Here is a 25,523-nt window from a genome sequence, read left to right on the forward strand (position 1 = left end):
TGAGTGGATTAAAGGTCGGAGTTCTCCTTTTGTTGACCCATCGTGTTCCTGGAGCTTCGTGAACGCTTGATTTGCTCCTAAATGGCATTAATCAGTATTGGCAGCGTTTCCATTATCCAATCAGCTTGGCTGGTTTGTGATATTGGATTAAAACCTCAGAGGAAAAAAAGCCCAAAAAAACAACCCCATTGCTGGGAAATGAGTCTGGTCATGAACATTTTGGATTTGTCTGAACAGGCCGAGTGCAGACCCAGGGTTTAGTCATCCAATAAGCTTCCATTTCCTGGCCCCGCCCCCTTCGCTGCTGCTCAGTTACCATTTACTCTCATCTGTTGCTTTTATTTTTACCCTTATGTCTTTTCATTTTCATCCTCTGTCATCTCTGGTCATTTTCACATGTCTGTTTCTTCCTGTTCTGTGGCTGATGTTGCCCCGCCCCCTGATGTGTCATGACCCCGCCCCCCTCCCCATCCTATTTACTCCCTCAGCCCTGGTCAGGGAGGTTAATTATCAAAGCATTTAGGACGATTAAAGGTTAAATGAACAGATGAACGACACAGCAGGAGATCTGGAAGGTTATGTAGTTATATTCTAATAATAATAATTAAATAATAATTAATACAGATGATGTCAAAACATTATTTATTTCCAGTTTACATGTAGATTTTTGGAGAATTCAGAGGCTATAAACCAGTCTTAAGATGCAATATGGTAAAAACACACCTGTCTCTGATTATATGGTTTAGTTATTAAATAAAAATAATACAAATAGGCATAAAATATGATGTAAATGATGCAACTAGATTGAAAAAATGTGTAAAAAATACAAGAAATGGAATGAATTAAATAATATACAAGACGGAAGGCATAACATTGGATTTCACATTAAAACAAACACAAAAAAATCCAACCTGAGATGAAATCTGCATAACAGGCAATTATTAGTGGTTAAATACTCTCCTTTATGGTTAGAAAATCTCTCAAATCTAGACGTAAAACATGCAAAACTATTATAATGATGAAATATTATAAGGAAGATTAAGTAAAACAACAAAACTCTGAAACAACTGAAGTGTTTTAGCTGAAAACATGAACAAAATAAACCCTAAAGCCAGAAGAAAATGTAAAGTTTTGTTATGAAAAGGCAGATTATGGTTTTGTCTTTTCCTGTGTGTGATGTGAACGTAGATAAAACGCCTGTAAATTCACTGTGGCGTCGACGTGAAAACCAAATGTGCTCTGACAGTTGTGACACAGGAAGGAAGTTCCCACCGCTCGACTGTAAACTGGTCTCATCTTCAGTCGTGGTCTTTGTTCTGGTCTGCTTTTGTCGGTCCTGGGTTGTCAGTCAGACCCTGTTGTCATGTGATCCGGTCCGACGACGTCCTGTTGGTCACAGGTCGTCGACGGAGGCGTGGTTTTAAAACGGAATATTCTGCACAAAACCAGGAAAAAAACACCAAACAGCATGAATTCTCATACTTTGTCATCTGATGCCAGGGGTTACCATGGTAACAGAGGCTCTTAACTCTGATTGGACGGTTGGAGAGTATTTAATACTAGTTTTATATGTAGTCATCTGCATCTGAGATCAATTTGGACTTAACGTGTAATTCTAGTCACTGAGAAGGGAGTAGCATTTTGTTATTTTCCACTATTATTTAATTATTTTCATTATTTCATTATTTATTTCTAAGCTGTTTTTGCACATTTTTTCATGGCTGAATAAATGTTCTAAACTGTTAAAATGTTGTTTGTATAATAAACAAGTTCTGATCAAGGTTATTATCGTTAATGAAAACTAACGAAATGACAAACTAGAGTTGAAAAAACATTTTCGTTAACTGAAATAAATAAAAACTATAATTAAAAGAAAAAAACGATAACTAACTGAAACTGTATTGTGTGTTTACAAAACTAACTAAAACATAAAAATTATGGATAAAATTCCCTTCATTTTTGTCTTTGTCAATGTCGGACTGATACGAAAGCGATTTATTTCGCTCTAGCAATTTTAGCTAGCAGCACCATATGACACTTTGCGGTCCGTCACTTCTCATCACTTGTCGTTTAGTCGTCTTCTGGTCTGAACTCTACCTGGAAACAGGGAGACTAAAGTTGGGAGAAAGCAGCAGAGTCCTGTCTGGGATTTACTTGAATACAACGGAGAAGAAGAGAAAAGATACAACAAAGCTAAAATTAATTCTAAAACTAAAGTATGGAAGCAAATGTGTGTCATCAGATATTGAATGGTTTGTTTTGCAATAATTTTTTTTGAATGGTTGTATTTTGTAATTTGAATTTTTTATCGTTGAATTTTTTTTGAATAGTTGTATTTTGTAATTTTAATTTTTTATAGTTGAATTTTTTTTTGAATAGCTGTATTTCATAATTAGAAATTTTTTTATGGTTGAATATTTTTTTTTGAATTGTTGAATTTTTAGCTTACCGGCCGACAGGCCGTAAGCTATTGACGTCAGGCGTCGTCTGTTGTCGTCCGTTACAAAAATTTCAATCGTCTTCTTCTCCGAAACTACAATTCCGATTGACTTCAAACTTGGTACACAGCTTCTTTATGATGATGTCAACAAAAGTTAGTGAAATTATTTGGATCCGGATCTGATTCTGGATTTGGTGCGACTTTGAAAAATTTCCCCATTATACGAAATAGGAAGTGGATGGATGCAATAACTCAGTAAATATAAATGATATCCAGTGTAAATTTCTACAGTCCAGCCCTGATGGGGAGATGACCAAAACATAATGTCCACATGCTGATCAGGATCTTCTTCTGGATCCGGGAACTGACGGAAAATTTAAGATGGGCTCTTATGGGGAAAACATTTCAATCATCTTTTTCTCTGAAACTCCAGTTCTGATTGACTTCAAACTTGGTATACAGCTTCTGTATGATGATGTCAACACAAGGTATTGTAATTATTTCGATCTGGATCTGATTCTGGATTTGGTGCAACTTTGAAAAATGTTCCCATTGTAAGAGATATGAAGTGTATTGATCCAATAAATCAGTATCAATGATATCAAGTTGGAATTTTAATTTTTTACAGATCTGATTGGAAAATGAGCAAAACATGGGCTATTTCTGTAATAGAATAAATACACAGAACTGGGTGAGAATAAATGGCATCTGGATACATTTCCCAAAGCTTTTAATTTGGCCGGTAAGCTATAGGGCCATTGGTCCTATTTTTACACAGTTTCATATTCTGAATTCAATTATTCAAACAAAAAGTTTTTTAATTCAGTATTCTCAAATACAATGCGTTTCAAATTCAGTCTAAAAAAAATTCAATATATCACAGACATCTTGGCCAGGCAAAACCAATGGAGTACCGAGCCACTTGATCCAACTTACACCCAATCATGCGTCATGCCGAATATCATGTGACGCTCAGATGGTGGTGCCATAGACATATATACACACTGCTTCAATAAGCTTTTAGAAAAAATGAGAACTAATAAAAACTATCAAACCTGCTCTAAAAACAAATTAAAACTAACTGAATTACAGAAAAAAAGTCAAAACTAAATAAAACTAAACTATAATGAAAAATCCAAAAGTATTAGAACCTTGGTTCTGATCATACATTCCACCACGTGGTTAGCTTTTACACCAGAATATTACACACATTTTTTTGTTTTTTTTTTTACAACCCCTGTTCCTGTGTTTCTGCCTAATACACTGTACAGCGGTGATCACATGACCCTCAGTGGAGGTAAAAATAGTGAGCGGCTCAACAGTAAATGACTTCTTCTTCTCTCCTTTTAAAGGCTGTTACATCATAAGGCTTGTGTTGTCTGTTGCTCATGTGTAAAACTAACGGCCTCCAGGTACAAATGTACAGTTTGTTCATGAAGCAAAGTGATTTGCACCGGTTTCACTGAGGTTAAAGACGTCAACGTGGACAGATACATCTTCATTTCCACCCTGGGATGTTCCTGTTGTTTTGTTAAATGTAAAAACTGACCCCAGAGGCTCAGACTGACCATAGTAACTCATGTTAGTTCAGGGGCCACGTTAAGCTAAATTTGATCTGCAGTGGGCCGGACCAGTGAAATAATAACATAATAATATATAAATAATGTCAACTCCAAATTTTCCTCTATGTTTTAGAGCAAAAAAATGAAAATTATGCGATCAAAATGTTTACATCTATCAACTATCCTTTAAATTAATGTGAATATCATGAACAAACTGAAATTTCTTAAGAAAACTAAGCGCAATTTTAACGATATTATGTATCAGTTTATCATTTACACATGTAAATTACAACTTACAGATCACAGTGGATCAACAAATGCACAAAACATTTAATAACAGACAGAATATGGGAAAACTTGCACTTCAGACATTTCAAAATGTTGTTCAGGTTGTTCGTGTTTTTGTGAAATGATAGTTTGTTTTAGTGTAAATACACTAAAATGACATGAAAATTTTTACCAAACATGGGTATAGTAAACATCGGTGTTCATAGTATATAAAGGCAAAATCAAAAGTACTGAAAAACGTAATTAACCCTAAGGGTTAATGACAGTTCTGTCCAGTTTAACCTCCGTTTGACAGCATCCAGGGTCACTGAGGAGGACAGACTGATCTGTTGAACCGCTGTGGCCGTTTATCATAACCCAACACCGACCCATGACTCTTTAATTTTTCCATTCGTCATCACGATTGTTCGGTGGCTCCTGATTGGTCGGTCGGGGGCGTGATGCCACCGGTGTCTTTGTGACCCAGACGCTCGGTCAGGGATCATCGACGCCTGAATGGATCCAGCGGTGTCAGATTAGCGGAGGTGTAAGTCTAGACTGGGGGGGGATCAGGGCGCATTAACACACTACCTTAAAGCCGTTACAGACGGTCAGTGGCGTGGGTGGATGTAACTAAGCCCCGCCTGCTCAGATTAGGTGGTTATGCTCAGACTGTACTCTGATCCGACCGACGGAACCTGATACTGTCTTTGTTTCACATTCCAGTATTTACTTCGATTTGTGTTTGTATTGACAGTAACGGCAGGAATTAGACCCAAGGATTCAGGTTCCACATTCAGACCCACATGATCTAAAATAAAGAAAATAATAACAGAATAATCTATTATAATAACAAACACAGACTTTTATGTTTTAGTCTGAAAAAGTCCAATTACATGATAAAAATGTTTACATCTACATTAAACTATCCTTACAGTAATAGTAATAATAATGATTACTAAAACTAAGTAATAAGTTAGTTATAAGTAATATGTAAGTGGATAATACGCACGTAATATGTAATAAGTAAGTAAAAAATAAGTAATAAGTAAGCAAGTAAAAGTAAGGAATAGGTAAGTAATTAAATAACAAGTAAGCAAGTAACAAGTAGTAAGTAAATAAGTAATAAGTCACAAAGCAGTAATAAGTTAGTAATAAGTAATATGTAATAAGTAAGTAATTAAGTAACAAGTTAATATGTAACCAGCAATAAGTAATAAGTAAATTACAAGTAAGGAAGTAATAAGTAAGTAACAAGTAAGTAGGTAATTAATAAATAATAATAATATTAGATTTTATTAGATTAGACTAGATTAGATTAGAATAGATTACATCACATTAGATTAGAATAGATTAGACTAGATTAGATTAGATCAGTTTAGATTACATTAATTCGTGAATTAATTACATTAAATTAGGTTTTCTTTATTGTCATTTTGTAAAACATACTCTAGAATTCAAAGCTCAGGATAAAACCACCCACATCTAATAATAAACAGTAAAATAAATAGTATTACAGTTAATGCTAATATGAGTGAAATATTAAAATAATATATATTCATATTTCCACCCGTCCAGCCTCTGTCATGACCTTATATATTACAGGTGGTATTTACATTATTGTATTAGTTTCAGTTTTTCCAGGTTCTTTTCATTCAGTGTTTGTTCAGACTTGGTTTCAGTCTTATTTCAGTAACTTTTCCATAAAAGAAATTTAAATATAAATGGATGTTTTTTGTGTTTGATGGGCAGCGTTAACATCTATAAGGTTCATTCATGTTCATCCACTGTCGTTCATGTTACCAAATCCACAGATAATCCATGGTTCTTAAACGTGCACAGACGCTGCTTTCATTCTTCGCTCTGCTCAGTGTCACTGATTCCACGATATCAACACACACTTGACCTTTAACCTTTACTAATTTCAGATGGTCAGTAATAAACTTCAGATTTCAGCATGGCTCAGGGGTGTTGTTCAGCTCCACAGCACTTTTATTACGGGTATATTTGTGTTTTATGAAACTCTAATTGCCTTTATAAAACTGATCCGACACACTCAGCAAATAAACACATAATACAGTCAGAACAAACTAACTTTCCCCTGAAGAGATGAACGTATGAAATATTAAGCAACACACAGACCTAATGAAAACACTTGTGGATTAAAGGATTATTTACCTGTTGAAGTGTGGTTTGTTTGTATTAAAGGGCTCATATTTATCTAAACCCACTTTTATTATTGCTTTTTATTGCACGGATCACTGTTATTTATTTATTAAGTGGGGACTGTGGATGAAAATGAGCACTGACAGTAACGCCGGCATATTTACATGTTTATACTGAAATGGAATATATAAATGTGTTCATTAATGTGAACTGTCCTGCCTAAATAAAGATATAATAATAATAATAATAATAATAATAGTAAGAGTCTGTGTCTCTTTGTGTATATTTGGACCCTGATAGTTCATACAGTTTTAATTTGAACCCTCCAGCTGCTGCAAAACTATCTTAATATTCATTTGGGCAAAAATCCAGTGGATGTCTGTCTGTCTGTCCGTCCGTCCGTCCGTCCGTCTCTATCTCTCTCTTCATGTTAAAACAGGTTTAAGTCTGAGCTTCACTAAAGTTCTAGAATATATGAATAAAATAACATGTGGAATTGTCTTCTATTTATGTTCATTTTTAGACTAATTTGCTCTTTGCCTTGAACATTTTATTTGTTTCAGATTTTCCATGATTATTTTGTTTATATTTGTTTATTTCTCAAATGTTTTTGTTCATTTTCTAAATCTTTTTGTTCATTATTTGTTCATTTTCTTGATAATTCTGTTCATTTTTTGTTCACACTTTGGTTAACCTAAATAAAAAATGAAAACAATTATCAAGAAAACAAATAAATACGTCTAGAAAATGAACATGTGTTTTTGTACAAAACTGAAATAAAAACATTCATTACCTCTGCCAGGAGGTATAGTGATCACTTTGTGTGTTTGTTTGTTTGTTTGTTTGCTTGTTAGCAACTTCATGGGAAAACTATTCCAACCATCTTTCCCAAATCTTCCCACAGATAGGCCTAGGCCCTGGGACCACCCCATTAAATTTTGGGCCAAGTAGGCCAAAGTTCAAGGTCACAGCAAAGTCACAAACTCTACAATTTTCCTATCGGTCATCATTGAGCAATTTTCCAAAATTCCTAAAAAATTCAGAATGACTCCAGTTAGCCTCCAATTTGATCCAACTGTAGCTTAGAACAATATCTTGTATCTGGCACTAAATCGTCCACATCCACTGTGGAATGTGGACTCTGTGGACATTTCCATTTAACACTGAAAATCCCATTTAACACACATTTTTCATCATAACTCAACAAATATTGATTGGAATTTAATATAATTTGACAGACACATGACTGGTACCAAGCTTCAACTTTTTCTGCTGTGTGGAACAACCTGGAAACTGTTGAATTTAAAAAGAAATTGTCGATCCACACACATGCACACCGTTCGGGGTGCTTGGCTGAGGTTTGCGTTCTCTGAACACTTGTTCATTCAGTCGTTCGTTCGTTCGTTCAACTGCAGCTCTGGCTGGTGTTGTGTTTGTGTTCCGTCAGGTCAGCCTTCAGAGTCTGGAGAACTTCCTGTGTCTGTTCCACTACGTTCAGCATCTCCCCGACCACAACAACAAAGATGCGCTGAAGTTCTGGTAGGTCCCACTGGTTCTTCTTCTGGATGGGTTTGTTCCGTTACCGCTGCACAAACACACACACCTTTGGATTAATGTGTGTTTGAACCAGAGCAAACGGCTCGGCTCCGCCCTCATTTCCATAGTTTTTAATGTGTTCCTGCTCCGATAACAGCTCCAGGACGTTGTGCCATCACAGTGCATTAGCGTTGGGAGTAGCGGCTGAATACATTTCCATACTGATGAGCAGAACGGTGGGACATTTGCCACGTCGAGTGCCTGTTGTTTGTGTTCTGCTCTGTTTGACTAAATCCAACACACTCTACCTGGAATTAAGTGAGTGCATTAGCATTCGTTGAACGACGCTTTTCCTCGGCTCAGAGCCCACGATGTGGCCCAGGTTTGAGCTCTAAATTAAACAGTGGATTTATTTAAAGACAAATAAAATTAAAGTCCACCTTCCTTTTTCTATAAATGGGACATTTTCATTTTGGGTGACTCTTGTAAAAGCTGCATTTTAGGTCCCGACAGAGAATAAAACACCTGAAATAGTCCAATAATATGAGGTATTAATTACAGAAATGCCAATATGAGTTCAGATTTAAGGTACAGGATTAACCCTTAAAGACCCAGAGTTACTTTTATGTCAGTTCACAAATTAATATTTTTCCATTTAACCTTTCTTAAGTTAATGGTGATTTTTCAACATTTATTATAATATTGTTCTCTATATTTTTCATTTTTTCATGTGAAAATCAGGTATTTTCCAATATTTAATTCACTGATCATGGAAATGTTCAGAAAAACTCAGATTAAAGTTGAGGTTTATTTGATAAAAAACAGAGAAAATGTAAGAAAGTGACTTAATTAGTAAAAATCGATCAATAATTGAACATAAAGTGTCACAGATCAAACTCCATGGGTTTTACAACATAATTGTGTTCCTTTTTATTCATTTTGTTCATTTTACTTGGTATTTTGTTTGCTTTTGTTCATTTTGTGGCTCATTTTATAGTTTGTCTTTAATTTTTTTTTTTTTTTTTAAATTTGTGGCTTATTTTGTTCCTTTTATCAGTTGATTTATTTAAAATTTTTGCTAATTTTATTGATCATTTTGGCTGTTTTTTTTTTTTTTTTGCTTATTTAATTTTTTTAAACATAATTTTAGAGGTTTTTATTCGCTTTTTTTGGTCACATTTATTATTTTGTCATTTTTTAAATCATTATTGTTTTTTTTATTACTTGAGATTAAAAACTCACACATTTAAAAAAAAAAAAAAAAAGGAAAACACACATTTAAAATAGAATACAAGTGCAGATAATAATAGTAATAAATAAAAAAATAGGACCAATGGCCCTGTAGCTTACTGGCCAAATTAAAAGCTTTGGGAAATGTATCCAGATACCATTTATTATCACCCAGTTATGTGTATTTATTCTATTACAGAAATAGCCCATGTTTTGTTCATATTCCAATCAGATGTGTAAAAATTCAAATTCCAACTTGATATCATTAATACTGATTTATTGGATCAATCCACTTCCTATCTGTTATAATGGGAACATTTTTCAAAGTCGCACCAAATCCAGAATCAGATCCGGATCCAAATAATTTCAATCCCTTGTGTTGACATCATCATACAGAAGCTGTATACCAAGTTTGAAGTCAATCAGAACTGGAGTTTGGGAGAAGAAGATGATGGAAATTGTTTCTCCATAAGAGCCCATGTTAAATTTTCCGTCAGTTCCCGGATCCAGAAGAAGATCCTGATCAGCATGTGGACATTATGTTTGGGTCATCTCCCCATCAGGGCTGGACTGTAGAAATTTACTCTGGATATCATTTATATTTACTGAGTTATTGCATCCATCCACTTCCTATCACTTATAATGGGGAAATTTTTCAAAGTCGCACCAAATCCAGAATCAGATCTGGATCCAAATAATTTCACTAACTTTTGTTGGCATCATCATACAGAAGCTGTATACCAAGTTTGAAGTCAATCGGAAGTGTAATTTCAGAGAAGAAGACGATTGAAATTTTTGTAACGGATGACGGACGACGACGAACGCCACATGACGACAATAGCTTATGGCCTGTCGGCCGGTAAGCTAAAAACGTAGAGGAGGAGAAATGACCAAAATGTAAACAGATTATTGCAGTAAGTAGATTGCATAGTTGATTGTTGTAGTGTTATTATATATTCTATTATAATAATATATAAATACAGTATTTAAAATGACTTTTTGGCTGTTGCAGATGTTACTTTCTGTTGATTTATTGTGTTTTTGTTGGTATTTATCTCCACTGTGTACCTGAACGTGTACAAATGGCAAATACACTTATCTTACTTTACTGTATCTTATCTTATCTTATCTTATCTTATCTTATCTTATCTTATCTTATCTTATCTTATCTTATCTTATCTTATCTTATCTTATCTTATCTTATCTTATCTTATCTTATCTTGCCTTGCCTTGCCTTGCCTTGCCTTGCCTTGCCTTGCCTTGCCTTGCCTTGCCTTGCCGTAAAAACCTTTAATATAACAAGACAAAAATATGACACTAACATCTATGAAAAGATGTATTTAATATTGGCCATTATCAATAAACTGGTGCATTCATAGAATAGAATAGAATAGAGTCTATGTTGTTATTGCACTTGATCCAATCCTTGGTGCAAAAATACAAGAGATAAAAAATCAGATCAGATGTTACTGGATGAAAGTCTCCAACAGAACCAGGATAAAGAAGCAGTTGTTAATATTGCACCGAACAGCAGTTGGATGGAAACGAGCATTAATTAGCATTTCTTCTGAAAACTCAGTTAAAGTTTGGACTAATGTGGATGAACGACCACGAGAGTCTGGTCTGAGTTTAGTTGAATTTACTGATGAGCTCATTCTGTTCCCGTTTGTGTCGCGTTCAGGTCACCTTGGAAACGTCCGTGTTCTGTGTGTTGCGTTGAAGTACACCTCGTAAATCCAGGACTGACAGGCTTAATGAGGCTTTAGTCTGGTCTGAACCCACATTTAACCACAAAACTGGAGCTGACGTTCCATCAGTCATGGAAGTGAAGCCTGATAGTCAGCACTGAGTGTAATCGAAGACGTTCTGTCAATACTTATGGTTTGTAAAATGTCATGGGCCTTTATTCCTCTGATCCGTCCAGTTGCTGTAGAATCAGATCCAGTTTGTGAATATTATCCATCACTGACTTTAAATCTACAATCTAGGGCTGCACGATTTTGGCAAAAAAAAAATCCCGATTTTTTTCCTCTAAAAACTCGATTTTCGATTTTGATTTCGATTTTTGGGTAAAACTACAAAAGACAACAGAAGTCAGCATGTTGTTTTCGTGAGCAGCCAACAATGCAAGGCACTGCTCTGATCTCAAATCTGTGATGGTATCACGTGATGAACCCCCAGAAGTTTATTTTTTCTTAATTAAATCTTTATTGAATGAAATAGAGTATACAAACAATGTATGCAACAAGAAAATAACATAAGTTTGCCAGGGGGGATACACTATAATACAATGTCCAAATCAGAGCAAATACTTATGTTTTTTATAGCCTTTTTGTTTCCAGATTTATCTAACAGCTTTAAATAAAGTTCAACATCTTTAAAAAAATAAATAATATTTGTTTTTGTGTTACAGAACTTACATTTGTGAATGAAAAATTTAGCAAGTAAGAGGACTAAATTAATTATTTAAATTTTTTTATATATATATATATATGTGTGTGTGTGTTGTTGTTGTTGTTGTTTTTTTTAAAATTTTATTTATTTTTATTTTTTTTCCTGGGCATCTGGGCCCACAGAAGTGATACCAATGTAAGTCAGTGACAGGCATCAGTCGTGCGTGCGTGGACCAGGTTAATATAAGTGATCCACATGTGGTTCTGTTTAAACTGAGGGATCCGTGCGTGGAATAGACTGACCCAGGACACGCTGGAGGGATTCTATCCTGGAGCGGGTGGATGTGTGTGGGCACAGGGCTGTCTGGGCTCCTCTGTTGAGGCTGATGACCCCGTGACCCGGACCCGGATCGGAAGAAGACAGTACGGTACGGATCGGGGACAACGGAAGATGAGTGATCCGCATGCAGTTCTGTTTCAGTTGCGGGATCCGTGCGTGAAGCCACGGCTTACATTGCTATAAGTACTGCGGGCTCATGAACACATTTAAAGTCCGGCCATTGCACGGAGTTCTGTGACAGACCGCTGTCACTGATAGGAGGAGGAGCCTACGGGAGCCCACAAGCGCATGGCCCGCAGGCACGAGAGAGATGAAATCGATTTTACGATTTCCCTTTTTTATAAATCGTCCTAATTAAAAAATCCGATTTCGATTTAAAATCGATTAATCGTGCAGCCCTACTACAATCTGAACATAAAAAAACAGGACATAACACTTATGTAGAAACTTAAATGCTTCTACCTGCTGGAGGGGTTGCACAGGGGGACAAAGAGCCAAACCACAGTAGGGATGCAAATGATCGATTAATCCTTTAATCAGTAGTTGGTTGACCTTATCGATATAACAGTGAAACCAGTGTGAAGGCACCCTGGGTTATGGTATGTTGTTGCGTTGCATGCTGTGTGTTAATCACTGTGTCCTGTCTGTTGTGTGTTGTTGTGTGCTGTGTGTTGTATAGTGTATATTGTGTGTTGTGTATTGCGCTGTGATGTACAACTCCACCAGTAGATGTCACTAAACATCACACATTGAACCTTTAACAGTTGAATCCTGGTGGATGTTGAACCAGTCAATGTGTAAAGTCAGTCATTCAATGAGTAAAAACATATGCATTGGCACATTTTAGCATTTAACATTTGACCTAGCACACAAAAATAATAATGTATATGAACCAATGTTGGTCTTAATCAGTGACATATGACAGGATGAAAAACAAAAACAAAAACAAATTTTTTATGTAGAATATTGAGAGAGAAAATTGTGGGGGGTTTTTTACATCAGAGTAATGAACATGGCATTTTAAGAGTTAAAATGACAGTTATTGAGTGTTTGGTATTTTTATTTATGGCTCAAGTCGATGAAATAGAAAAAAGTGTTCAAAAAGTTAAAACCGAACTGTATGTAAAACAGTTGGAAGTGTCTCCGTCCTCAGTCCTGTTGGGCTACCTTTGTCATGTGTCTGTTACCACAGAGTCATTCAGCACTCTGGTTCTATCCTGTGTAGACAACAATGCTTCTGGTATTTGTCTTTAGTGGATTCTAACAGTTTGTCATCCATTCACGTATGGTTTCCATAAATATCTGCATCCAGGTGGAAATGGGAAAACTGGGTTCAATTGGTGTAATACGTATTGATTGATTGTTGTATTTATTTTGAATATGAATGGCAAAACGGAAGAAGATAAATAAAACACTTCAACATAAGACATATAATATGTATTCAAAAAGGAGTGAGAAGAAGCATAACTTATAAACTCCACCCCTTCTCCTTAAATAATTAGTAACAGTAATAATCCTCCTTGTCTAAGCATATAGATACTATATACTATAATATGACTGATACTTATTATATATGGCGCTGTACACAAACACAGACAGAGCCGATGGCAGGATACACTCAAACCACAGAAGAATGCACTGAGCATGTGCAGGAGGTTCCACCTGGGGTTTTCTTCTTCTGGTCACATGGTCCTATGGTTGTCATGGTTTCCATACAGTGGCGTTGGTCCTGTTCATACGCCAACACCAGGGCGGAGCTGGGACGTGTTTACACTCTGGGACCCATTCGACAAAAATACCGTTTCAGGCACCGACAACGCCGGTGTCATGTGAACAAAGACTCAACCCGTAGTAAACTGTAGTGGACTGACATAGTTACCTCCGCCAAGGAGGTTATGTTTTTGCCAGGGTTTGTTTGTTTGTTTGTCTGTTTGTTTGTCTGTCCGTTAGTGTGCAACATAACTCAAAAAGTTATGGACAGATTTGGATGAAATTTTCAGGGTTTGTTGGAAATGGGATAAGGAAGAAATGATTAAATTTTGGTGGTGATCGGGGGTGGGGGGGCCCACGGGGGGGCCCATTTCCAACAAACCCTGAAAATTTCATCAAAATCTGTCCATAACTTTTTGAGTTATGTTGCACACTAACGGACAGACAAACAGACAGACAAACAAACAAACAAACAAACAAACCCTGGCAAAAACATAACCTCCTTGGCGTGGGGGGGCCCACGGGGGGGGGGGGGCACTGATCAGCCTTGGCGGAGGTCTGCGCTCTCCGAGTGCTTCTAGTTTGGTTGTGGTGTGTATGGAGGGGGCCATATACTCCATATATGACCACAGTTACTATGGCAACAAGAGGACAATGAGTTCATGGAACAGTGTCCATGACTGGATCTGGGACAACAACATGTCCTTACTACTGATTGGAACAGGACAAATGAGAACATCTAATTGGCTCTGTGGAAATAGACACACCCATATTTGGTGCCTCAGTACTGTGGACGTAGACATTACCTAAACATTGTGTCATTATTCCTCCTCTGTGCTGATTAGGGATGTCACGATACCAAAGATTCAGGAATCGATACCGATACCACTAAATATAATAGAAGCGCTCCACCAGCTAGGGATGGGAATCGATAAGAATTTAACAATTCTGATTCCATTATCGATTTTGCTTATCGATACGATTCCTTCCTCCTTCTCATCGGGTGAGGGAATAAAAGAGTACAAATGGGTGTGTTTGCATGAACTGTCTTTTATATTTCCATCTGCACAGAAAATATAACATATACAGTATGAACGAATAATAATAACAAATGACGCAGGGCTTGGTTGGGGCGGGGGGGGGGGGGGGGGGGGGGGGGGGGTGAAAGTGAAACTTAAGACTCTTTACTAATTCCTCTATTGCTGCATTTCCACTACATGGAACTGATTCCACTCGGCTCGTCTCCTGTTGTGCACCTCATTTCCTTTTCCCTTCCTTCAGAAACTTGTATTTGAGGGGGTTCGACGTTTGTGTCCGCACCGGAACCGGAACTGGGTCCGGTGTTCACTCTGCCACTACATTCACAAGCATCGCTAAGTAGCGCATCAAATATGTGACATTCCTGTCAATGAATCACATGCTGTGGACAAATGTTTGAGCAGATTGGAGGGATTCCACCCTTCTGAAGAAATGGAAGTCTGGACAGTGTTCCAGTGGACCTTGTGTGGTCTGTTTGAACCTGGTGTGGTCTGTTTGGACCTGGTGTGGTCTGTTTGGACTTGGTGTGGTCTGTTTAGACCTGGTGTGATCTGTTTGGACTTGGTGTGGTCTGGTTAGACCTGTGTGATCTGTTTGGACTTGGTGTGGTCTGGTTAGACCTAGTGTGATCTGTTTGGACTTGGTGTGGTCTGGTTAGACCTGGTGTAGTCTGTTTGGACTTGGTGTGGTCTGTTTGAACCTGGTGTAGTCTGTTTAGACCTGGTGTGATCTGTTTGGACTTGGTGTGGTCTGGTTAGACCTGGTGTGGTCTGTTTGGACTTGGTGTGGTCTGTTTGAACCTGGTGTGGTCTGTTTAGACCTGGTGTGGTCTGTTTGGACTTGGTGTGGTCTGTTTGGACTTGGTGTGGTCTGTTTAGACCTGGTGTGATCTGTTTGGACTTGGTGTGATCTGTTTAGACCTGGTGTGATCTGTTTGGACTTGGTGTGGTCTGTTTAGATTGGTGTGATCTGTTTGGACTTGGTGTGGTCTGTTTAGACCTGGTGTGATCTGTTTGGACTTGGTGTGGTCTGGTTAGACCTGGTGTGATCTGTTTGGACTTGGTGTGGTCTGGACCGCGGTCCGCCTGTTAGTGACCACTGTTGTAGTTTCTTATTGTCAACATTTGGTATCGGCAGTTGTCCAAATGGGCCAGACTGTATAAAACTGTATCGAACCATCGGACCAGTACCAATGTGGAGCCCTGATGGTATCACATGTCAGATGTTTAAAGCTGAAGAACAGAACTCACCTTGAATCCTTTGAACAGATCTGGGTGTCTGTCTCCAAGGTGCTTTGATAGGTTCGTGGTACCCCCCTGCCCCTTTGTTTGAATTTCACGGTGGCGGTGCTTACACAGTAGCTTATGTGTCCATAACCGTGTCGTGGTCGTCTACCGGAAATACTTCCACACATGACATTTGGTTCTTTTTTGTCCCTTAGAGGAGGCGGAGCTTTAGCTGCAGCTGTGTCCTTTCTTTCAGTAGTTCCTGTACCTGTTGTATGTGTACTGTCGGCGCGTACTGACCACATCAATTCTGGTAGAGTAGTAGCCTTCCGATGGTACCGATCCTTAAAAAAATGAGTATCGACGTTTTTTTTTGTTCATCGTAGTATCGAATGGTATCATACGTATGGGTTCTCATGACATCCCTAGTGCTGATTATGTGCTGTTGGTGATTAGAAGGACCTGTACGATATTGAAGGGTTAACACCGTTTCTCTTCTTGAATCCTAATTGTCTCGGAGGCAGATGAAGACAGTCGTGTTTTTGTGGATGTGGATCAGGAATGCACACGGAGATAAGATCTGAACACCCCGCAGATCCCTGACCTACATAAACACCTCACATGAACATTGTTTGAGGATAAAGTGTGACTCCAAACACTGCGGGCGTAAAAGTCACATGAGGAAAATCCAAACACATTTGAATAAGAACTGGTTTCATTATAATAGTGTTGGATGTTCTACCTACAGCATCAGATGTCATTTACAGGGCAGGTGTTACCATTATGCTACAATACAAAATAACAACACAAAGATAATAATAAGATAATAGTAAAATATAATCAGTCTTTTTTAGATTCTACACAAAAAATGTCTTTCACACATTTTATCTTGTGAACTCAGATTGAAATTTCACACTATTTAATTAAAGAAAATTAACATGGAAAGCACAAAATTACAGACTGCAGGTATGTTTTTGTCTGGTTTCATCATTTTATGAATAATTTAACGTCTGGTTTCAGAATTAAAATCAGCTCTTAAAGAAGCTCCATGTTCTACTATGTTATATTTTATATATAAACGCCAGAGTAAATAAACATGATAAAAGCCAAATTACGTCCAATTCAGACCAACTGCAGCCATTAAACAAACAAATCTGGACAAATCTGGTTGTGTTTTAGGTTCTCACATTTATTTTATATTTACTTGGTTTTGAAATTAAGAAAACCATAAATTCAACTGTGACGTCATGTTGAAGATGTTGACGTATGTGAACTGAATTCATGTTGTTGCGAGTGTTTCTGTCCACTAGGGCTGGGTAAAAAAATCGATTTAATATATCTTAGATCGATCTCATTTTAATTTTGCGTAATCGAATAATAGTGGATGAGATCGATTTTTCAGAGCAGGACCGGGAGTACGCGGAACTGCGGGCGGCTCCGTCTTGCGAACCCCTGGGGAAGACTTGGTCTCACTCAAGACGGCTCTGACGCAGAAAAGACGCAGAGGAAGGGTGAGGAAAACCCCTCCTCCCCCTCCACCTGGCCTCAAAGTCGAACCTGCAGTGTGAAGGAAGTGGCCACCCAGCGAGTTGTGGAACCCGGTCGTTCTTGGAATAATAACTTGGATCCATACTATCACCTATGGCTGAGTATGGAGTTAGAGGAATAGTAAAGCGGCAATGTCCGACTGCTACGCCCCCCCCCCCCCCCCCCCCCACTGCACCCCAACCAACATTCACATAGCGTACACACCCCCCAGCCCCGCTCCGCTCCGACCAACAATCATGGAGCACCCCCACCCCCCACCCCCAGTGAGTAGAAGCCTCCAGCCATAAAACAGAATAAAGATGACAAAGAAGTCCGTTCTGAACCACTGCACAAACATGGCAATGTTTCTGTCCCGTTCATTATTTAAGAGCAGATTCAGCTACTTACTGCTGAAACGTCATATTTATTTCCTTTCTAATATCAATATTGACACCAGTATTGGTGTGTTGCATGACTGCGGTACTCAAATAATCAGGTTACAACTCAAAATTGTACTTTGGTTTCACTAAATTACTTTGAATCAGTCAATTAATACTGAATCGAATTGATATTGAATCGAATCAAATCGAATCGTGATTAATTGATTCAGAACCTTATGAATCAAAATCGAATCGATTATGGAAATTGGCCATGATACCCAGCCCTACTGTCCACTAGAGGGAGTCATGAGTCTGTCATGATGATGAAAACTAATAACAGTTTCAGAGTCCAAGAAAAGAACTGATAAAAGCAGAGTCATAGTTTTCTCCACTGGATTCAGCTGTAAATGTAAAGAATGGAGTCTGATGGTAAATGTTAGCATTTCCTCTACACAGGTGGGAGCTATGAAGGTATAAAGTTATTATGGGATGTTCTTATTGTTGCTAAGTTGCAGTTTGTTGATCGACAGTTCAGATTAAACTATTGAAGACACAAACCGTACAGAAAACAGAGGTGATTAGTGGTTTTATTGTGGCTGTTTTCAGTCTAAAAACAGAGCTAAGCTAACAGAGCTAAGCTAACAGAGCTATAATGTTAACTATCTGCCAACGTAGCACATCGACTTTATAAGACAGTGTTATTTTAGCCGCTGTTTAAATAAGTGTCTGTGAGTTTTAGTTTGAAGAAGAAAACGCAATGAAACTTTAATACAGATGTGGTAACAAATAGGTTTATTTATTTATTCACCTTTTAGTTCAGTTTTACTGTTTTTTTTTTTTTATACTAGTTTTCCAAGTTTTCATCAGTTAAAACCATCTCTTAGTTTTATTTTATTACACTATAGTCGACTTTCACCACCTTTAAGCCTGGAATAAACATCAAATAGTTTGGTTTTACAATTGTTTAGACTTGTTTTTACCAAATTTTAGTCTGTTTTAACATCCTTTAGTTTAGTTTTACTGTGTTTTATACTAGTTTTACCAAGTTTTCATCTGTTAAAACCATCTCTTAGTTTGGTTTTACTATACTTTAGTTTAACCATCCTTTAGTTGGGTTTAGCATCTTTTAGTTTCATTATATCCACCTTTTATTGTAGTTACTGTCTTTTCTTTTATTTATTTATTCTGATACCGTCTGTGGATACATAGCGTTTCATTGGTGGTTTAAGTGTGTTCTGGAACTAGACCACCCCCTGCTGATCAGAGAGTGGAACATTAATTCTATATAAAACTATTCTAAATGTATAATGATTTGACGAACAGAGCTAAGCTAGCAAAGCTAAGCTAACAGATATTAAATGTAAACTATCAGCTGATGCAGCATGAGAAGGTTATAAGACAGTGTAATTTTGATCGACTGCTGGCAGTAATTTGTTGGTGGTTTTTGTCACCGTTGGTTTGTTGTGTTTCACATCTTCTCCCTGATATTTATAGATTTAAACATCACTGTCTTTAGAAATAAATACATTATTGGTCGCCTCATAGCCTAGTTACCTTAGTCATATTTTTGGTCAGATTGTTTTTGATTGATTGATGTATTTATTTTGAATATAAATGTCAAAACAGAAGAAAATAAATAAACAAAACACTTAAACATAAGACATATAATACATATTCGAAAAGGAGTGAGAAGAAGTACAACTTATAAACTCCACCCCTTCTCCTTATGTAATTAATAACAGTAATAACCTTCCCAGTCTAAGCATATCTATACTATATGTTATAATATGTCTGATACTTATTATTAAATAATTAGGTTTCTGGCTTTATATTATTATGAACAAATATAATATGATTTACATAAACATATATTACAATAACACATATATGTAAAAATACATATTGTGATATCGAAGTAATTTGGTTCTGTACCTTTTTGTGCAGTTATTCTATGAGGCTAATGTTATGGTAGTTATTGATTATGACAGTTAAAGTAAATATTCAGGGTTTTTCAGTGACTTCTTGAGTTCAGATATTTCTAAAATCATCATCAGTGTCATTAACGTCCATCCTCTACAAACCCACTGCGCTTGTCTGTAATTTTAATGGGATGTTCAGTGGTTTTAAAGAAATCCCCCAAACCGTGGTTGTAGTGCAGAAAACAAAGGCAGTGACTGTGAATGGAGGTGGACACCGAGGTCTTCCGTGGGTCATCGGGGGCTCGTCAGTGTTGGGAAGGCCCGTCCCTTCGCCATGTGACAGCACATGCTTTCATGTGATACGCTGATGTGCTGCGAATCTGGAAAGCTTCCATTTGAAATTCCAATTTAATGGAATTTTCGCTGCAGAACAGAAAATTCAGTCAGCAGTCGTGTGAGGAGGTATGCAGATAGAGCCGGCAGAGCTGAAGCACGTTCACCATGAGCGGACGGACCACGAGTTCAGGCGCAATCGGTGAGAAAAACCACCCTTTTAATCCTGTCTCAGACTAGATCCACTGGGGGACGTTTGATGGTGTTTTAAGTCCATCTGAGTGAAAAAATAGACATGTTTAAGTGTGTGGAAGAACCAGGACTGTCTCCGTTCTGTCTTAGATTCATGTTGGATTTGTCCTTTTAAGGCAGTGGGCATGGAACAGTGAACGATGGACTGAGTCTTAAAGATGAACCTGAAGGTGTCGTTGACTTTGGTCCAGTTTGATTCATGAACATGTGACTGATCCACAGTTGGTTCTACTCCTGTCAGGGGCCTGGTTTATTGTTTACATGACCACCTTGTTCTGCTGCTTCTTCAATTTCCCTTGGGATCAATAAAGTATCTGTCTGTCGGTCTGTCGGTCTGTCGGTCGGTCGGTCGGTCGGTCGGTCGGTCGGTCCCTTTCCAGATTGAATGGATGCAGTTTGTTTACAGCAGAAGTGTCAAAGGGTCCACATTCAGCCCAGTTCAGACTCAAATGGGCCGGAACAGTTAAATAATTACTTATAAATAATGACAACCCCACATTTTTGTCTTTACGTGCCAAAATGTTTACATTCACAAACTAACATCCATGAACAACATGAAATTTCTTAAGAAAATGTGTAATTTTTCCAATATTCTGTCACAGTTTATCATTTACACATGTGTATTTAAGCTTAGAGATCACAGTGAATCTGCAAATACACAAAACATGTAATAACAGGCATCTGGAACTGAAAAATAGAGCATTTAACCCCTTGGACTTTGCCTCAGTATTCAACAGTTTCTGTAACGTGGTGCTGTTATTTATTTTATGACATTCTTCTAATCTTTGGATCATTTTTGTTTTGTTTTGTTAATCAATAGTAGCATCAATGAGTCATGGAGACGAATTCCATGTTTTATTTTAATGTACAGGGTTGTTGAATTTAGGCAAAAGTATTTGCCAAAATACTACTCACAGCATCCATCAATGTATAAACTTGTAATTCTTCCCCAGTCCGAACGACAAAAACAATAAATAAATAAATTAGGCACCTTTTTGAAAAGGGTTTTACCTCTTTTTCAGTGAATTTTGTTTTATTGAATGCATATAATTTTTTCTGTTATGATGTAATGTTTGTGCTTCATACCATGTATTTGGTGATGAGCAAAATAAAATAAAATAAAATAATGTACATAATTGAGCCCGGAAAACTTGTTTAATTACGATTATGATAATTCTGCCTAATGTGACTAATTTCCATCATAATTATTGTATGTGTTTTATTCAAATGGACAAATCTGCACTTAATTTAGCATCTGCTTGACAGTAACAACATAAAGCATTTATTTATATACAACTGTAAATACTAGGGCTGTCCAAATTAACGCATTAACACGGATTAATCTATCATCATGGGTAGGGATGGGAATCGAGAACCGGTTCTTTTTGAGAACCGATTCCCAGTAGCTCGATTCCTTGGAATTGTTTGCCTGCCTGCTTAACGATTCTGCCTTCGTTGTGCATGCGCGATGACGTCACACGCACGCTGCATTGTTTTGGTCAGAACATAACCAACATGGCGCTGAGGCAGAAACAGTCTGAACAGAGGACAGCAGGTCCAAACAGACCACACCAGGTCCAAACAGACCACACCAGGTCCAAACAGACCACACCAGGTGCAAACAGACCACACCAGGTCCAAACAGACCACACCAGGTGCAAACAGACCACACCAGGTGCAAACAGACCACACCAGGTGCAAACAGACCACACCAGGTCCAGTTGAACACTGTCAAAGCTTCCATTTCTTCAAAAGGGTGGAATCCCTCCAATCTGCTCAAACATTTGTCCACAGCATGTGATTCAGTTGATTCTCTTCTTAACGGCACTTGTGAATCTAGCGGCAGAGCGAACACCAGGCTGTCATCCGGGCCCAGTTCTGGTTCCGCTGCAGGCAACAAATGTCATACCCCCTCAAATACACGTTTCCGAAGGTAGGGGAAAGGAAATGAGGTGAACAACAATGGGACACGGGCCGAGTCGAACCAGTTCCATGTAGTAGAAATGCAGCAATAGAGGAATTAGTAAAGATTCTTTAGTTTCACTTTCACTGTACACCCCCCCAAACCGGGCCCGGTGTCATCTGTTCTTATTATTTGTACATACTGTATATGCTATATTTTCTGTGCAGATGGAAATATAAAAGACAGTTAATGCAAACACCTGTTTGTACTCTTTTTTTTCCCTCACCCAATGAGAATCGATAATCAATATCAGATCGATAAGCAAAATCGATAATGGAATCGGAATCGTTAAATTCTTATTGATTACCATCCCTAATCTTGAGTAATCTGATTAAAAATTTTAATGGTTTGACAGCACTAGTAAATCGATTTAGGCAGTAAGGGCTTCACTTTATGGTCTCCACAACTCCACTGTCTTTTGTGTAATATTTGTACTTTACAAATTCAACTCATAAGCCTGATCGGACCCTTTGGAGGGCTGGTTTTGGTCCACGTACCATATATTGGACACCCCTGGTTTACAGTCTTTTGGATTTTACATGCTTTTACACTTTTCTTTAACACATATATGAATATAAAATAGTCAAGAATCATGTTTTTCTATAAAATGTTGGACCTCTAGACTCCAATAATATGAACTGGAGTAAAAACTAAAACTCAAATGCCAGTAAGAGCCACTAATGTCCTGTTTAAAGTCATATGTTTAGTTAATTATTATGTTCAGACAAGATTAAGATTTATGGTAAACAATAGACTGTATTACGTTAACTAAAAACTCAATTAACCAAAAATAAATATGGTTGTAAACATTCAAACACTTGATCTGAATTGTTTTACTTCCATGGGTGTAATTTTCCACTTGGTTTTTGTCCACAGAGTTTAGTTGACTTTATGAATCTGATACTGTTCTGGACTGAGATTTCATGCAATATTTAGACATTATCCAGAAGAAACCTGAAACAGATCTGCTCATAGATGAAGTAAATTCGATTCTATAAGATTAGAACCAAGAAAAATCAATAAAATGAAGGAACCAGACCATAAATGACAATCTCAGAGGCCACAGGTGTTCATTGGAACGTTGTGTCTGATGTGTTTGACTCATTTTTACTTGTACGTCTGGGTTTACTGCATTTGTGATGTTGTTTTTCCTCTTATTTTTTATCTTTTTTGAGTTATGTAACGTATGCTTTTCTACAATTTTCGCTCATATTTGACTCGAACTGTGACAATTATTAACGTAGGAATCAGAGTCTGCAGGTGTGTTCTGTTTTTGTCTTTTTATGCTTATTTCTTGTCGAATAAGAACTCGACAAAGTCAAAACATGAACTCGAACTTTCACATCATTTTCTTCCTTATTTTGTCTTGTTGCGTCTTTTACACCATTGCACCCATTTTTTTTCTATTCTATTCAACATTTTCTCTTCTCTTTTTAAATGTACATTGTTGTGTTTTATCTTTGGCTTTTACATAATTTTCATCTCATTCTGTCCTTAGATCCTAATTTAACACCGAAAACAACCATCTGGTTTCTTCATCTTTCACTCAGAACCAAAAATCAGCCTTTAACCTGAAAGAGAAGATGATTTATCGACTGATGTGAATATTTTCGATCCTACTTTTATCCTCATATTTCTGTTCTTGTTGCAGGACCAAATTCTTACTTTAAACCTATAAGGACTCCCATTAGAACAGGCCTAGATTTATTGATGTTTTTGTAATAAAAGTGTCAGAAAATGTCTTTTTTGCCAATTCTTTTGCCCCTTTTGTCAGGAAGAACTTAACTTTCAGTATCTTTCCATTAATTATCATTATTATATGTAATAAATGCTTAAAACTAAATAAACTGAATTGATTTTTTAAAATCATATTTATTATGAAAAACAACTGTAAATGTTCATAATGAAACTTTCTGAGTTTATATAAATAACCTTTCCTGTCTTTTCCATGTGTTGATCCACTGTAGTTGTTCTAGATCATTGTGTGTCCATGTTCTTCTTGTTCTTTTTGGTTCTTTGGTGTCATTTGGATCCTGTTGATAGTCTGTGTTCACTTTGGGTCTAGTTGTAGACAGAGCCGATCATTTCACTGACAAAAACATCCATCATCTGATTCAAATACACACACTGCATCTGTGTATGAACTGGAGAGATCTGACTATAGATTTACACATATATACAAATATACACACATTTAGAGAATATTTACAGATGCAATACAATTATCAGTCAACTATACAAACCACAAAAATACAGATAAAATAGTGGGAAAAAAGGAGAAAAAAACCCAGCAAAACCTGAGAATCACACTAGTAGAACTCTTCAAAACAGCATTATCACTATTATATACAATTATTTACAAGAATCCACCACTAAAACCTTGATAAAACACTAATAAAAGTTATAAAAATCTTCCATCTCTCTCTCACTGACTGCACTCTGCTGCTCTAAGCCCCGCCCACTTCCACACCTCTCCCTCAGCCAATGCAGACCTCTACCCTAATGGGTTCTAGACCAATAGGAACAACCCAACCTCAGATAAAAGATGACGATGGATTTTGTCGATATAATTTGAATGACTGTGGATGTAAAAATGTGTCACCATAGACACAGTCGTCCAAAAAGGGTTTTTAGTTTTTAGTTTAGTTTTTTTTCTTCACACTATTTTTATTGGTATTTAAGTTTTATAATGAAAAGTAAACAAAGTAAATAATAATATACATAAAGAACATGAATCAGAACAACGCAAACACTCATACACACACCCATTCACACCACATAGACTTGCACCAAATTATATATTAATATATGTATGAATAACATACATATATTCTTATGAACATGTGTACATATATGTGAAAAAAAAACTAAATACAGCAGTCATGATAATAATAAAAAATAAAACAGTAATAATTAATTTTTAGTAGGGATGTAACAATATGAAAATTTCATATCACGGTTATTGTGACCAAAATTATCACGGTTATCATTATTATCACGGTATTGTTGAAATTTTGCTCAAAATGTTCAAAAAGTACTCATACACACACTGAAATAATTTAACCAAGTTATATTTTAAAAAATAATATTAAAATAAAATAAAATAATTGGCACAATGCACTTTCGCTTGGCAGAAACATTCAAATATTAACCCTTAGTGGTCTGAGCCTATTTTGTCCGTTTTTCAGTACTTTTGATTTTGCCTTTACATACAATATAAACAAATGTTTACTATACCCAT

At 36.9% G+C, this 25,523-nt stretch overlaps 1 protein-coding gene across 1 annotated transcript in view; it reads left to right on the plus strand.

Moving 5' to 3' along the window:
* lyst (lysosomal trafficking regulator) overlaps nucleotides 1-25,523 on the plus strand; it is a 145,556-nt gene that overhangs the window by 23,373 nt on the left and 96,660 nt on the right. Inside the window, 1 exon segment of the mRNA XM_030155355.1 lies at nucleotides 7,883-7,974. Within this exon segment, the coding sequence (XP_030011215.1) occupies nucleotides 7,883-7,974 (92 nt within the window).

The sequence above is a fragment of the Sphaeramia orbicularis genome, chromosome 15 (genome assembly GCF_902148855.1).
Source record: "Sphaeramia orbicularis chromosome 15, fSphaOr1.1, whole genome shotgun sequence".
In the NCBI taxonomy this organism is placed as follows: Eukaryota; Metazoa; Chordata; class Actinopteri; order Kurtiformes; family Apogonidae; genus Sphaeramia; species Sphaeramia orbicularis.